A 15731-nucleotide genomic window follows, 5' to 3' on the forward strand; every position below is an offset into this window, starting at 1 on the left:
ATTACTGGGACACAGTACTCTTAAGAGGATGTTAAAGATCCAAGACCATGCAATGTATTTAGTTTGAACCTCAGTGGCTCTTCTTCAGAGACTTGTCCTTCCTTCTATTCTGTCTATGGGGGAATTTAAATTTGGGGGATATATATATATATATATATATATATATATATATATATATATATATATATATATATATATATATATAAATAAATATATATATATATATATATATAAATAAATGCATATCTGAGGGACAGTCTTTCTGCAACTTGCTTGCAATTTTGCAACTAAGCTGAATAATCCTAGGTCTTCCATAAGGAAAGTTCCATAATGAAGTAAGTTCAGTCTCATCATCGTAGTTTTCTATGGTTCCATAAGTGTTGTTTAACACTTTGCTAGTCTTTGCCAGCTTGTTACAATTCAGTGGTCTGGTCATTAGTAGGGACCAAGGTTTCTTTTAGGTTTCTTGTTACATTACTTATTCTTTCTTTGATCAAGTTGTCAGGGCACAGTGAACAGTTCGACAAACATCAAACATCAGGTTTCCCATTGGGGCAATAGGTGAAATAAGGCACTTGTGTTCTCCTAAAAACCATGTTTCTTGTCTAGGCGTCCATCTGCACATGAAACTCCTCGCTCTGTTCAAGTTTTTTCTTGCTCTCCTCCTCTTCTTCTTCTTCTTTGGTCTGTAGCGGCAACGGTATGAATCCGTTCTGATATTTTGGGCTCTCCACAAACAGAGGCAGGTTGGTCAGGCTGGTGTTGATGTCCTTCTCCAGCTCCTCTTCCTCCATCTCCTTCTTCTCCTCGTCCATGGTGCTGTTGCCCCTTCGTCCATCTCCTGGAATGTTCTTCTTCAGCTCTCTGGTCTTGGTGCGCTTAGTCAGCTTGGTGACAGAGCTCAGCCGGTTAAAGATGTTATCCTCAGATGAGGCCTGGTTGGGATCACTGCGCCGGTGTTCGCTCTGCTCCACCCGCAGGCGCAGGTTGTTCAGCTTGATGTCGATGCTCTCCTGTGAGGAGGTCTTGAAGTGGTTGGTGTCCAGGCTGTTGAAGGCTGCTCTTCTCTCAGGGGACAGCATGTCCAGGGAATGAGCTCGTTGGTCCAGTCCGAGCTGTCGGCGCTCCATGCTGCGGATTGTGGCCGCTCGTTGCAGTTTGTCGTGAACTTCAACGCTGAGCCGACGCCTTGTCTCCCTGAACTCCGCCCTCACATTCGCTTTCCACTCAGCTGCATGGGCTTTAAACTCCCCAACCTGAGAATAACAGGACAAGTCTCAATGCAATGACTGATAATCCTAATCAAGATTGTGTTTATTTGACAAATGCAATATATGAATGATAACAAATATGAAACACTGCAGGTCATGACACTTTACAATAGCTACTGATTCTTTTTGGTTCTACAATTCGTTGGTCTGGCCTTCTGCGGTGGGGAACCTTCAGGGATTTCTAAGTTTCAGAGAAGGTGTAATGATGGCTGGGGACTAATTAAAACATGGCTATAATATTTAGGTCATTTCTGTTTAATAGAAACAATATTTTTTATTAAAGCTGAAAGAAGCAGCATTCTTATGTATTGGGGGAAAAATGGAACACACTAAAATATGATGAGCTTGTGTCACTGCAGTTCACCCTGTAAAGCCTGAAATAATCATTTAAAAGTCAGTACCAAGATGGATTTGGCTTGAGTTTGCAGACAAGATAATATGTCTTTACGTATTAATGTCACATGCACATGCTCAAAAAGAAGGTCCAGCTCAATGTTTAGGTCTCAAAATCAACATTATACTGATATATTTTCACTCCACTCACAAAAGTTAGATTCATTTTCCCATCAACCAACATTACAAAATGTTCTTCCCCATGTCGGGTGTAATTACTTATTTCCACCTGAGAGGTCTCCAAAACCTCCAATCTTACATAGTGTTTCTTTAAAGTCTGCAGGTTTTGGGGTGACACTCTGATCTCCTTGTGAAGTTCTGGTTCTTTCTTGAAATGCCCAACAGAAATTTGTCCTATCAGGTTTGTTTTCACCATGGCGTCTAGGTAGAAACAGCTAAGCGAGCTCTCCAGTTGGTTAGATTAACTACCAACATACTCTCATGAAAGAGGAATAACATGTTTTGATTTAAAATGTGTGGTGAGTAGAAATGGTCACTGTAGTCTTTTTGAAAGCCAAATACATCACTAACTGTGAACGCGAGCTGCATAACCACGTTTAAGTGCTAAGACTTATAGTCCACCATTGGTCACCTTGGACAGTTAAAAGGCTGTTTATTACTAAATGTTCACCTCCTCCTTTGTCTTCTTGGAGAGGACTCTCAGCCAGTCTCCGATCATGCTCAGGACGGCAGCGAAATAGGCCAAACCAACCAGGATCCAGAACCAGACCAGTGGCTTGTACCATTTATAATACTCTATTCTTCTGTTACCTCCTGAAACACACATTCAAGAGACATATTTAGCGCAGATCCGAGAACGGCACAACACATTAACCCTTAGAAGTCATAGTTTTTTCTGATGAAAGCAAAAGTTTCTTTTAATCTTATTATTTAGGTCATACAGCTTATTGAATTCTAAGCTTTCAACCAACATCACAGCCCAACTGGTAAATCAGTTGGGCAGATTAGACAGTGCTGGTTTAACAGTATTTGTGAAATGATTACAAAATGAGCTGATTATTATCCATTTTTGGGGTTGCAGCACAGCTGGGATTCCCGATAATTGGGCCAAACCTTCAGCAGCTTGTTATGAGTCTCCACTATTTTACAGACTGAACCTAATTTGAATAAAAAACACCATCATGGTTAAAATATCAAACAGAAATACACACACACACACACACACACACACACACACACACACACACACACACACACACACACACACACACACACACACACACACACACACATACTTTCTAAAACAATTATCCTTCAGGGTTGTGGAGTGATGAAAAACAAGAAAAATAAAACATAAGTAACATGAACTGAGTTTATGCTGATTACTTGAGTATAATAAGTGTGGCCACTGAGAACCGATAATTGATTATCATTTAAGTAGTGCTTTACTGACTGAACTATTTGGAATGTAATGCACTTTAAAGCTAAAATGACATCAGCTGATATTATGGGTCATCAGAGTTTTTGATCTCTTATTATTATAATAAATTAATGTTAAAAAAGAAATTTTACATTTTAGCTGTTCGTCACTTTTTGACACTGGTAGAAGTAGAAAAACAATGTACTCAAACGTGTCTATAAAGAATGGAAATGGAATGTAAATGTAATTAATTATATAACAGTCCAAATAATTATGTATTGCATCCATTTAAATAGTATAGCAAAGCAACACTGCTGAGTTCTGAGGTTTAAAACACAGTAAAAGTTTTCTTGAGAGCAGAAGCTGGCCATCTCCACACAAACCAACTTCTCTACAAGAGGCAATAAAATCCCAGGTGTCTCTGAGAAGGAGGTTTTATCAGCACTACAAAAGGCTGTAATGGAGATCGAGTCTACAGCCGCAGTAAACACTGTCAATTCACATTAGCCTCACAGTGCGAGTCTACAGAGAAGGAACGGAATCACGGCATTAGGCAGTTTAATTCAATATGGCAACAAATAAAGCCCAGTAAAGTCAGGACGAAAGGGCTGAATCAGGGCCTAATCAACTGCAGATCAATTACGACTGATAACACTGGTCTTTGGTTGGTGATGTATCTAATGGACATACAATGTAGGACATTCTCACACACACACACACACACACACACACACACACACACACACACACACACACACTTTCTATACCACTTCTCCCTCAGGGTCATGGGGGTGCTGGAGCCTATCCCAGCGGTCATCGGGCGGAAGGCAGGATACACCCTGGACAGGTCGCCAGTCCATCGCAGGGCAGACAGACAGACACAGACAGTCACTCACACCCAGGGGCAATGTAACATGTTCAATTGGCCTGACTGCATGTCTTTGGAAACCCACGCAGACACGGGGAGAACATGCAGACTCCACACAGAGAGGACCCCGGTCGCCCGGCTGGGGAATCGAACCCAGACCCTCCTCGCTGTGAGTCGACAGCGCTACCCACCGCGCCGCCCATAGAACATTCAGTGTAATTTGAATACCTGCAACATAATCTCCAATGCCCACAGTCGTCAGTGTGATAACCACGAAATAAATGGCCTCCAGTGCCGTCCAGCCCTCTATGTGTTTGAAGATGACAGCAGGGATGGTGACGAAGACGATGCAGCCAGCCAGGATGAAGAGGAGAGTGGAGGCCACACGAATCTTCGTCTGACTGATCTGGTTGTGTTTACGCTGGAGAAGAAACAGATGAGACAGAACATGTGACAGGCTGGACACAACAGGCCTGTCACCATTATTCCATTATCTCCTGATAGCAGTTCTATAAGCTGAGAACAATTATCTTCTACAGCTGTGAGTTTACTTTACTTCATGGAAAGTGAACTGGGTAAGTATTCAACTACTATGTTGAGCCAAATATGTCAAATAAAAAAGCGCGGAAACCAGATTTAGACGGCAGCGGTGAGCGGCATTCGATTATTTGATGTTAATGACATCTTTAGAGGGAGGCCACGAGCGACATCTCCTTATTTGCTGCTTGTGTGTTCGATGTTTGTTTGTTAATGACGTCTTTAGAGGGCTGCTACGAATGAAGGTTGATTACTTGATGATAATGATGGAGGGCGGTGATGAGTGGCATCTCTTTATCTGCTGTCTTCAATGATTGTTAACGATGCCTTTAAAAGGTGGTGGCGAGTGACGTTTGTTTATTTGATGTTTGTTAATGACGCCTTTAGAGGGCGGTGGTAAGTGACGTTGATTTATTTGAGGTTAATGACACGTTTATAGGGTGTCTACAGCTAAGTAATAATAGCTGAGAAGCAAGACAGCTAATTAGACCAATTTGCTGCGTTAAGCTTGTAGTCTCTAACAATTAATAAAACAAAATCATTTTTATTGTAATATGATTGTGAGCTAAAGTTTCATGATTGTAATGAGCCCATTGCGCACTATACCATTATGCCCAGAGTGTCTTTTCTCAGTTGGTTCTGTGATCACCGTTCTAAGACGAGCGGCTAACTGCTGCTCATGCCGGACTCACTGAGAACAGTTGAGGGACGTGATTCATCCAGTCTGGGATTTTCCAGAATGTTACAGAAGTCAAGACATTTTCCAACCTGTTTGAAATTATCGGTGATAAGTCTTTAGTGTGAGCACTCACACAACAAGATGTAACAAGTGTGACTGCTAAAGAGGGAGAGGAAGCACTCCAGCGAATGTTCTGCTTCCAGAGAAGAAATGCACTCTGTGCTTTGCCTCGGGGGATTCCCTGCAGCATTCCGATTCTAAAAGGGCTGGGAGCAGCTACTCCAACCCTTAAGTTCAAAATGAAGCAGGGAATCTGTGAAACATTTCATGTATTTCCATACATCATTTCATCACTGTGTGTATGGTGACTGCAGTTTTTGGTGGAGTGGGCAGTGACCCATTTAATTGGGGCTGAGGTTGCCCACCGAAGCGAACACCATTCTAGATGTGGCCCTGATAGTAACGGCACAAATATGTTGTATAAATTTGTAACGCCGGGGATCAAGGAGGCGGACGAATACACTGAGATAAGCGACTTTTATTATGGGCAAATCCAAAATCAGGGTCGAGACGGTGCTGGGCCATCGAGCCAACACGTAGAGATCACGGGACAGACATGACAATAAAGAACACAGAATCTCAAACAAGACTAAAACACTTCAAAGAGTACAGACAGCACATCAAACATCAAACTCCAACAAATCAAACAAACATCTAACGACAAACACCACAATCAGAACAACACTTCAAACAAAGACCAGTAACCAGACAGGGGAAAACACAGAGCTTAGATACATGAGAGTAAACGAGGGACAGGTGGAAACACGGGTGCAGACAGTCAGGGGTGGAGTCACGAAACAAGGGGCCGGACAAAGAACCAAAACAAAGAAGCACTTGGACACGACTGGGAGGGCCAATCGTGACAAAATTTGACATGCAGATTTTAAAAAGATGGATGGATGGATGGATGGGTTCTTCAAGGGTTCTTTAGGAAAAAAATGGTTCTACTTAGAACCATTTACACTCACAGAATCCTTTGCATCGTGAAACAGACTCTCCATCATTATTAAAGTGATAGAGCGTCTGTTTTATATGGTTCTATTTAAAACCTTTTTGGAAGGGGTTCTTTATAGCACCAAAAAGGGTTCTTCTTTTGTCACAGGCTTGACATTGTAACAATAGGATATCCAATTTGGTGCTATATAGAACCCTTTTCAACAATATTCTATATAAAAGCATCTACAGCACATTCGCTATCAATCTGAAGAACAATTTAACGGTACAAAGAACCCTTTAATCGTGCAAAGAGTTTCCATCGCTGTTATTCATAATTCCTTTCTGATAAAGCAGTGGTGTAAATATGAAGTTCATGATTGTGGACAGAACATCAATGAGAACTAGAAATAAAATTGGGGGAAGAACAATAGCAATCAATCTGCATTCTACTTGGATCCAGGGAATAAAGTGATGGCTGCATATTTGAAGTCCACAGCTTGGTCAAGAAAGAGCGGCTGTATTGCCAAATGAGTGATGAAACTAGTACAATTACTACAATTGATTGCTCCAGCTCCAATTTGGCAAAGTCAGAAATACAGTTTTCACATTCATTTTTTTCATTACCCAATTTTCTTCCCTCTTTAGTCGCATCCACCTGAAAAGCTGGATCTACACTGTGCAATCTCTGCCCTGATTTTAACCCCTGTTTGCCCATCCAACAGATTTTCCCAATCTAAAGCAACAATTTTCCAAGTTGGGAGGTTTGATCAGAAGCGATTGATGGTGTGGATGATCTGCTGATAAGAGAGAAGAAGCAAGTCTCTTTAATGGTCTGATTGATCTCTGAATTGATCAGTGATGGAAGAATATTTTGAAACATGTTTGACTTTTAGGACTCAACGAATCATGAAGTGTGAGATGGTCAGTGATTCTATAACTCAGGACCCTGAATCCAATTTCTGGTGAATTTTTAATCATGTGGTGGTCAGTTAGTTACATCAGTTGTGGACCCTCAAAGGCTTTGAGCATCAATGAGTTCCATCAAAGGCTCAACTAACAATCAAGGACCAAATACAGCTCTGAAAAATGGGTTCAGGGTCTGGCATCGGCGACTGTCTGGTTCTGAATGTTCTTTCTTCATTGACTGTGGTTCATTTGGTCGGTTTCTTTTAGAAACATTCTAAAGACAATTTCACACGTTTTAATGCTGGTGTTTGTGCAGAATGTTTGGTCAACCCCAGCATGTTTCCCACCATTGTGTTGGCTAGAATTAGGTGTAAACAAAAGCTGGGCAATTGCTGGACATTGTAGTGATGTCTGTGTGCAGTTTTCTCCAAGAAGATTTAATTCAGGACTGCAAATAAGACCATCTGGTCTACAACATGTGTAAATTAATAACACCTTCCTGAGAGCCATGCTAAATACAACCTGTACACATCACTGCATGTTAGATTCCACGACCTTCATTTTCCAGGATTTTCCTGATACGCATGCACAGCAATAGGCTGTGAAAATGGGAATTTGTGAGCACTAAAGTAAAAGGAAATCTGTTTTGTATTCGAGAGGGAAGAGGTCTCCTTCATTACTTGGGCTGGGTGTGAGACCTCGTCACCAGCGAGCCACATGCAGTGTGATTAAACCCATTTCGTGACTCAGCACAGTTGCCGCCACTCTAATGAAGCCTGATTAGCTCTGATGAGGAACAATCTCACGCATTTCCGCAGATGCTTCTGTCGCAGTGAGCTGGACCCTGCTGGGGGCGAAGGTCGTGCAGCTACTGTTTGTTTACCAGCCTCACTGACCAGCTGGGTGTTTGCCAGCCCACCCTAACAATTCCCAGCACAACAGCGCCCCCTAATGAGCCCCCTGAAGACAGATTAATGGTTCTGCATATATTAACATGAACAACACACTTAACGTTCAGGAGCAAGTTAGTCTGAAATTAAGATAAAGCACAGCAGCTCATGATGGGCTGGACGTGAATGTGAAGGGCAGCTACATGCACACAATACAATAACGCAATATTCTGGCCAACGTGATTCCCTACGTGTGTGTGGATAAGAGCTAAGATTTTACAGATTCACACAGTCTTAAAACCTTTTATTCACTTTACAGCTTCATCTTTGATTTGATTTAACCCACTTTTTACACTGGCCCACCCAAATATTACCACTTAAACATGCTTTCAAAATCTAAATCTTATTATGGCCTAAATGTTCTAATATAAACAGTGCACCTTTTGACAAAATTCCAGTTTAGGTAGAAAAAAGGTAAGAAAAAGTGTGATAAAAACTGTGATTATAATCTTTTCCACTGCATATGGAATGGATGGACTAACAGTAAATAGCTGAGCTACCAAATTACATGAATACTGTAACTACAAAATGTGTCCCCTTAAGATATGATAAATATAATATGTAGTATAATACATATTATAATGCATAATATAATACATAAAATATTGCTTTGAGATTAACAGAGAGTTAAATCAAGAGTATATTAAAGTTTTGTTCAGGTCGTTCAGAATTATCATCATTACTGAAAGCTATTAAGAAAATACGAAACAGCTAATTGTACTAAAAGACAAACTTCAAATGTATAACAGCTAAAATGAAAGCTAATATTGCTATATTCATTGCAAAATGCACAATAATTGAATAAAACTAAAGCTAAATCTCCTCATTGTCACTCTAAAAGTAAAATAAAAAAAAAAAAATTAAAAATCAGCAGTTCCAGCCCAAAGCAAGCGTCTTAGCCTTCTCCTCCCAGCATGCCCTGCTCCAGTGCATCATGTGAAAAGCAGAAAACCTGCCGTCCTGCTTGAAGGACTTAAAACTACCCGAATGTTTATAATCAGCTCATCTCTGCAAACGTTCTCAGACTTTCTTACCCTGAACATTTTCTCCACTTTGGCGATGGTCTTCACAAAGATGGTCCCCAGCTGGTCCCCGACGCCAGCCAGCAGGAAGCCGAAAAGAGGGATGCCAAAAATCGCATAGAGGATACAGAAGATCTTGCCACCCTCCGTGCTCGGGGCAATGTTACCATAGCCTGCAGGAGAGCACACAGCAGGAGAGCCGAGTCAAGATCTCTGAGAGAGAGACTGTTAGTGTCTCCACCCTTCAGTATAAACACAGCACTGTTGTTAAGAGAGTGTCTGCTGCAGCTCCTAGCTTCCCATATCTCTGCATTTCTCTGCATGTTTTGACAAACCGAATAAAGAAAGACCCGCGAATATTCAGTAAAATCACAAAAGGTATCCATTTAAAAGCCATTTTAAAGACATATTAATGAATTGTGAAATCGAGAGATTTTTCATAGCAAAATACCAGATGACATCATATTTATTGTATTTTTTTAATCTTTATTTTATTTTTTCATTTTGTTTTTTTTTTTAGTTTAGTTTAGTTTCAGTTTGTTTTCAAGGTACATTAATTTGTTTTCATTCAAAGGAATAGTTTTAGTTTCAGGTTTAGTGTTTAGTGTTATGATGAATGCTGTGATAGCCATTCTCTGTTATTCACTAAATAAACTAAACCTAAAGTTTAAAGCAGTGGATGCTGTAGTGATGATTTAAATGTGTTTTTGGAAAGTTTCACTTTTTTATTTTTATTATACTCAACAAGCAAAACTTTTAACTGCTAGTTTTAGTGAAATATAATAACCCTGTCTAGGAAATTGTCATGCTTCATTTCCATGTTGCCACTGAGAAGAACTGTTGTTTATTTAGGGCTGTTCTGTCATATTTAAAGCCAACAATGATTTAAGATTTTATACTGCTGAAAGAAAAACAAGCCCTCTTAAGCACCGCTGTGAATTTAGAAGCTGCCTAAATGTCTTACCATGTTTCTAGAATTGATCCAAGCGAAGATTTCTGATATTTGATGAACCATTTTGCATCCCATTGTGAAATGTATGACTTATAGCATGTGTGCGCTCCTGCTGGTGTGGGTTTCCTCACGTTTAAAAATGCAGAACATATGTTAGAAATAAAGGTCCAGTGTACAATGTTTCCTCAAAAAGGTACAACAGTTGTTTTAAGGTCCAACTGTGAAAGTTTTCATTGTTTTTAGTTTTTCCAAGTGAAAAGTATATATTTGTACCTTTTCATGACTTAATATTTTAAAAGAGAACAATAAATAAAAAGCCTGGAGCTGAAATGGGGAGCGTGGAGTTGTGCTTTGTGTTCTGATGTGAGAACACTGATGCAATACGGCTGTCACTTCACTTTAAATCAGTTTTTCCTTTTTTTTATTGTTTGTGTTTATTTTGGTGTTTCCTTGCTGGCGGAGGACTTTGCAATTATGTCCTCCAAAGTAGCACCTGAAAGGGAGGTTCAGGGAAGGGCTGGCCATCGAAGTGCCGTTACATCACCGCTTCGATGCAGCTTTGCGTGACACTGCTTAAGTGATGCTGCAGTGCTATGAAACTATGAAACTAGCTATGAAACTGTCTGGACCAGTTGCCTGCTTGATGCGATCTTGCAGCTATATCGCAGCCTGGGCCGACCGTTTGGGTGACGTTGCATTGCTGCCATCAGGCTACCTGGACTAGTGATGTTTGGCTGAAGGGAAACACCACCTTAATGTAGCTAAGGACATTTTCAGCCTTTCACTGGTTTTGCTGGCAAACAGATCTTTTACAAACATAGTTGGGTATTCTCCAGCACCCACAGGAAGCCTAGTCCTTAAACTATGTAACTAAACTAGGTGCTAAGTCATCATCATCATCATCATCATCATCATCATCATCTTGGTTCCATAAAGATTAATTGTGTAACGCTTTCACATATTAATGCATTAATGCATTATCAACTCTTTAACCTTGACATTAAATGTAAGTAGTAAAGCTAAATGAGCGTAACAGCTGTAGACCTGCGCAGGTTGAGAAGTGTGGTCCCCCGAGACAGCAGCTCTTTCTCAGCTGTGTTTGAGCTGCTGTCTGCTGTGTGTCGGGCGTGTGGGGTGACAGAGCTGATTTTAGATTACTCTGGAGTCCTGTCAGCTCTCCGCACTCAGACAAGCCCCAAACATCACCATCTATCACACCAATTCCCTTCCAGCCTCCTGAAGCTTTGAGCCATTATAACAACATAAGCAGAAGAAATTCATTAAGGCCTTAAATTGGCAAAAAAAGAAAAGTCTAATAGAATTGAATATGTGGTTTCTGACACTGTAACACAGCGTTATACACAAACACAGACAGAATGCGTCCCATGGCTACAATGGTAACACTTCATTAAGCTACCTCCATAGGAACTCTATTACACATGCAAACGCACTGAAAAACATATTTAAAAAGAAACAATTATTTATATTAGAGTATTTATGTCTCTGTTGCCAGAATGGCAATGATGACAAACAGATTTGGCATCAAAATCAACAATTTTCCATCACTTTGTAGTAAAATTCCAAACAAGTGTTAGTTGCTTTCATAATACATGGTGTGAATATGAACATAGGCTTTTCATAAATATGCCAACATCGCTTTATTAATACATTAAGTGCTTAAGCTATGCAGCTTAAGTGGCACCACAAACACACTCTTAAAAGGATGGTTCTTCATGAGTTCTTTAGTAAAGGCAAAGGTTCTATTTAGAATCATGAGTTCTACATTGAACCATTTTATGCTTAAACGTTCCTTCGCATGGTGAAGTGGTTCCTCAGACGGATGTAGAATGAGTTGTAAAAGGTTCTTCACAGAATCTTTCTGAAGATGGTCCTATATGGCACCAAAAAGGCTTCTTACCAGCTCAACATTGCGCCAACCCCAAAACCTTTAACACATTTTCTGTCGATCTGAGAAACCATTTATCAACTTTTAAGAAATAGCTGATGAACAGTTGATTAGATCATTCTATTTAGAACTCATCTTTCTAAATAGAGCCATTCCCTTTACCAAAGAACCACTTAATAGCAATCATTGAAGAGTGTAGATATCAGTGAGTCATCCAGTGTCAGAAACCACATCATCAGGTCTATTAATGATACTGAACATCTCCACATGAAACTGCTCTCCTGCTTTCTGAAATGACGTCAAATGAAAGTAGAAGAAAGAGTCTTCTAATCAGCACCAGCTCTATTAATAACAACACCAGCGACTCAACCTGCAGCACAAAACTGCTAAAGGCAAGGCAAGTTTATTTATATAGCACCTTTCATACACAACGGTCATTCAAAGTGCTTTACAAATGAAAAAATACAGAAAAATGTAATTAAATGTAAATAAAATAAAATGTATGTAAATTAAAAAAAAATAAAAAACATAATTAAAACAATAGATTTAAAAGAAATTAATCAAATTTAAAAGAAGGAGATAAAAAATGTGAATAAAAATAAGAAACATGATTAAAACAATAGATATAACAGAAGTTTTTATATCTAAAGCAACTTAATTACCAATTTTGTTCATCACACTGACTATTGTGTAAAACAGGGATTCTTGACCGTTTTCATGGTGTGACCAATTTTTGGGGTTAAAAATATTTTGTGATGTCCTGATGGCCAAAACACCACCCCTCCCCCCCACCACCCCCCCACATCCCTCACACACAAGTACGTAATAAATGGTCTACTCACTTACTGAGCCTACATTTCTTAGCTTGCACTTCACCACAGACAAGATCTGAAATACACCAGGCCCTAGGGGGCCAGAACCCCCTAGTTAATTACAAACATCTCAAAATTAAAATCTCATTTCTCACACTGAAGACAGAAGAGGAGATGAGTCAGTTCTCAGTTCATTTGAGGAAGAGCGCCTCACCACACTAAAAACAGAGCACTTACAGCAGAAGGACTGATAAACATCTTACTGCCACTGAAGCATTCACTGTGGTGAGTGAGTTAACATGGCACCGCTGAATACCAGGGTGGACTTCATACACTGACCACAAACCACAAATCTTTAGCCTGGCCCTGAAAAATCTCTTTCAGCTTAGTGGTCGATCAAGTCCCTCCCTCATTAATGAGCTCACCCAGTAACTCACATTATATAATAATACTCTTTATTCATACATTATTATTTATATTGACTGATTGTTTATTATACAATAATAATCTTTATTTATAGAACACTTTTCATACCGGTTGCAGCACAAAGTGCTTTACAGGTGAATGATAATAATAGTAATGATGAGTATTAATAACAGTTCAGATTAAAAGACTGAATTTTGAGTAAGCGCTGAGTGAAAGAGCTGTGTTTACAGATGTTTATTGAAAGTGAGCTCTGAGCTCCACAGTGTAGAAGCACAATAACGAAGAGTCTCTATGTTTTCTATATTTTACTGAAGGTGTTTGCAGAAGGTCAGTATCTGCAGATCTAAGATCATAAACAGACATTCAGAAACGTTAAGGTCATTTAGAGCTTTACAATCTCTCCAAGAAATCCAGGCAGTCAGAGCAGCATGGAAACAAGGGTTAAATGAGCTCTGTGTTGGTGTTACGAGGATCCGTGCTGCCGTGTTCTGTACGAGTTGTAGAGGATGGACTGTTTTCTCCAGTAAGAAGATCATTAAAGTGATCAACACTCCTGAACAAACACAGTGACACGTTTCTCTGTGTCACTTTAAGAGAGAAAAGTCTGGACTTTGTGATGTTTCACATGAACTGCTTTAGTGACTGTTTACATGCAGGTAAAACAAAGCTCAGCATCTAAGATCACACCCAGGTTTCCTACTGCAGGCTTGGTATATGACGATAAAGAACCAAGCTTCTCATAAAGAAGCATTCTCTGAATTTTAGCACCAACAACCAGTATTTGTTTTACGTGATTCAGCTGTAGAAAATTTTGTGAAAAAATCTGACACTCAGCTCGTCTACAGTGTCTCGATCAACAGAAGGAATCGAAATGTGGAGGTAACATGTACAAAGAGAACAGAAAAGGCCCTAAAACTGAACCCTGAGGGACATAAATGCAGTTTACTATATTAGTGTTTGTTGTAAATAATAAACACACCTATGGTGGTGATGACCGTCCCAGCGAAGAAGAAGGCACTGCCCAGGTCCCAGTAGCTGAAGTTGTAGGTGGTGTCTCCTATGGGACTGACTCCAGCACTGAAGGCATCTATAGAGTGCTGAGGAGAAAAAGGAGCGAGAAGTTAGAATTACATGTTCTCATGGCAAAACAGGCAACAACAATACATTAAAACGAACGTGTTTATGACACATCCTGCACATTTTTAAGCTTACATATATTATATACATATAATAGAGGGAATAATAAAGAATTGCCATAACAAAATACAGTAAAATATAAAAACAACAATTGTTTTTTGGTCATACTTTATTTTGATGATCCCCTACAGATGATCTACAGGTACTTCAATTATTAACACATTTTCTGATTATACTAATGTTAGCATTAAGTGTAGGGTCAGGGTTTAGGGACAGATTTAATAGAAAGTTTATCATGCAACGTCAGGTTCAGTTGCATTTAATAGATGTTTAGTTGAAAGTTAGTTAAAGAGACACTAAGTACAAAGTATCTACAGCTGACCATCCGAATAAATTACCACAGCAAAATTCCAGAAAAAGACCTGGTCAAGTGTACAGTCTTGTGGTAAACGTTTCTCATTTTTGTGCTGTTTTCAGGGCAGCAATTTGCCAGTTTTGTAATATAACACTAATTATTTCTCCCTCTGTGCCGAGTCTTGTTTTACGTGTTTTGATGTTTAATTATTATTTAACGTATTTGAGTATGTAGCTAAGTATTAGTTTTGTGCAAAGTGAACCATGAGTATAAGGACTGGGTCTTCAATTTGAGACATAAACATTAAATGGCAATGACAGTTTGTTGCTGGCGATGTGGAACACTTTCTGCAGATAATGAATTTAGCCTTTGAATTTCCCATCAACAGCACTGAATTTAATGCATCAGTAAATTTAAGCTGTAAGTAAATTTAAGGTGGCAGTGAATTTAAGGTTAATTTATACTGGTAGTCCATTTTAGGTGGCAATTAATTAACAGTGCAGCAGTTACATTCTGCAACATTTACCACCACAATGTAGCTGCTGCACCATTTAAAGTTGAACAGAATTTTTAGAAAGGCAGTTCTAGATTAAACATTACAACACAACAGAAGTTTCTAAAGCAGTGGTTTTCAACATGTGGGCCGCGGCCCCCCAGTGGGCCGCAGACGTACTGCAAGAAAATCTTTTTTTCTTTTTTTATTCTCCAATAAATAGAGAGTTCAGCATATTTAGTTTGTTTATTTGCAAAACAAAACGTGTTTAGTTTGAGTTCGTTGATTGGTTTGGCGCAGTATAGTCAAAGTATAGTACAGTTAGCTACTTCAGTCTGAGTGAAGCTGTTGTCTTGTGTACACATCATGGATAAATGGTTAAAAACAGGGTCTTTGACAACAAAAGACCCTGAAGCTGGACCATCTACAAGTGAAGCAGCCACTGTATCTCTTACTGAGAGAACCGAGAAAAGAAAGCATAAATCAAAAAGAAGAAAATACAGCAGTAAACCTGGCACCAGGCTTCACGTGCACAGGAACAGAAAACGAGCCGCTGCCAAGGAGCCAAGTCTGAGTGCGTCTCAGCAGGACAGCCTTATCGATCTCTCTTGTGTCAGTGTTTTAAAATTAATTTTTTCACAAAAGTC

The 15731-nt window shown here is 39.5% G+C and overlaps 1 protein-coding gene across 1 annotated transcript in view; it reads right to left on the reverse strand.

The window, feature by feature from the left end:
- Positions 1-245: 245 nt before the first annotated feature.
- Positions 246-15731, reverse strand: part of kcnk10a (potassium channel, subfamily K, member 10a) — a 43601-nt gene continuing 28115 nt past the window's right edge. Inside the window, exons 3-7 of the mRNA XM_037537426.1 lie at positions 14079-14196; positions 9016-9176; positions 4142-4334; positions 2296-2438; positions 246-1256 (exon numbers count right to left, since the gene is read on the reverse strand). Of these exons, the coding sequence (XP_037393323.1) occupies positions 606-1256; positions 2296-2438; positions 4142-4334; positions 9016-9176; positions 14079-14196 (1266 nt within the window). The 3' untranslated portion in view covers positions 246-605. The remainder of the gene's footprint in view (positions 1257-2295; positions 2439-4141; positions 4335-9015; positions 9177-14078; positions 14197-15731) is intronic.

This window comes from Pygocentrus nattereri, chromosome 4 (assembly GCF_015220715.1).
Source record: "Pygocentrus nattereri isolate fPygNat1 chromosome 4, fPygNat1.pri, whole genome shotgun sequence".
Taxonomy (NCBI): domain Eukaryota; kingdom Metazoa; phylum Chordata; class Actinopteri; order Characiformes; family Serrasalmidae; genus Pygocentrus; species Pygocentrus nattereri.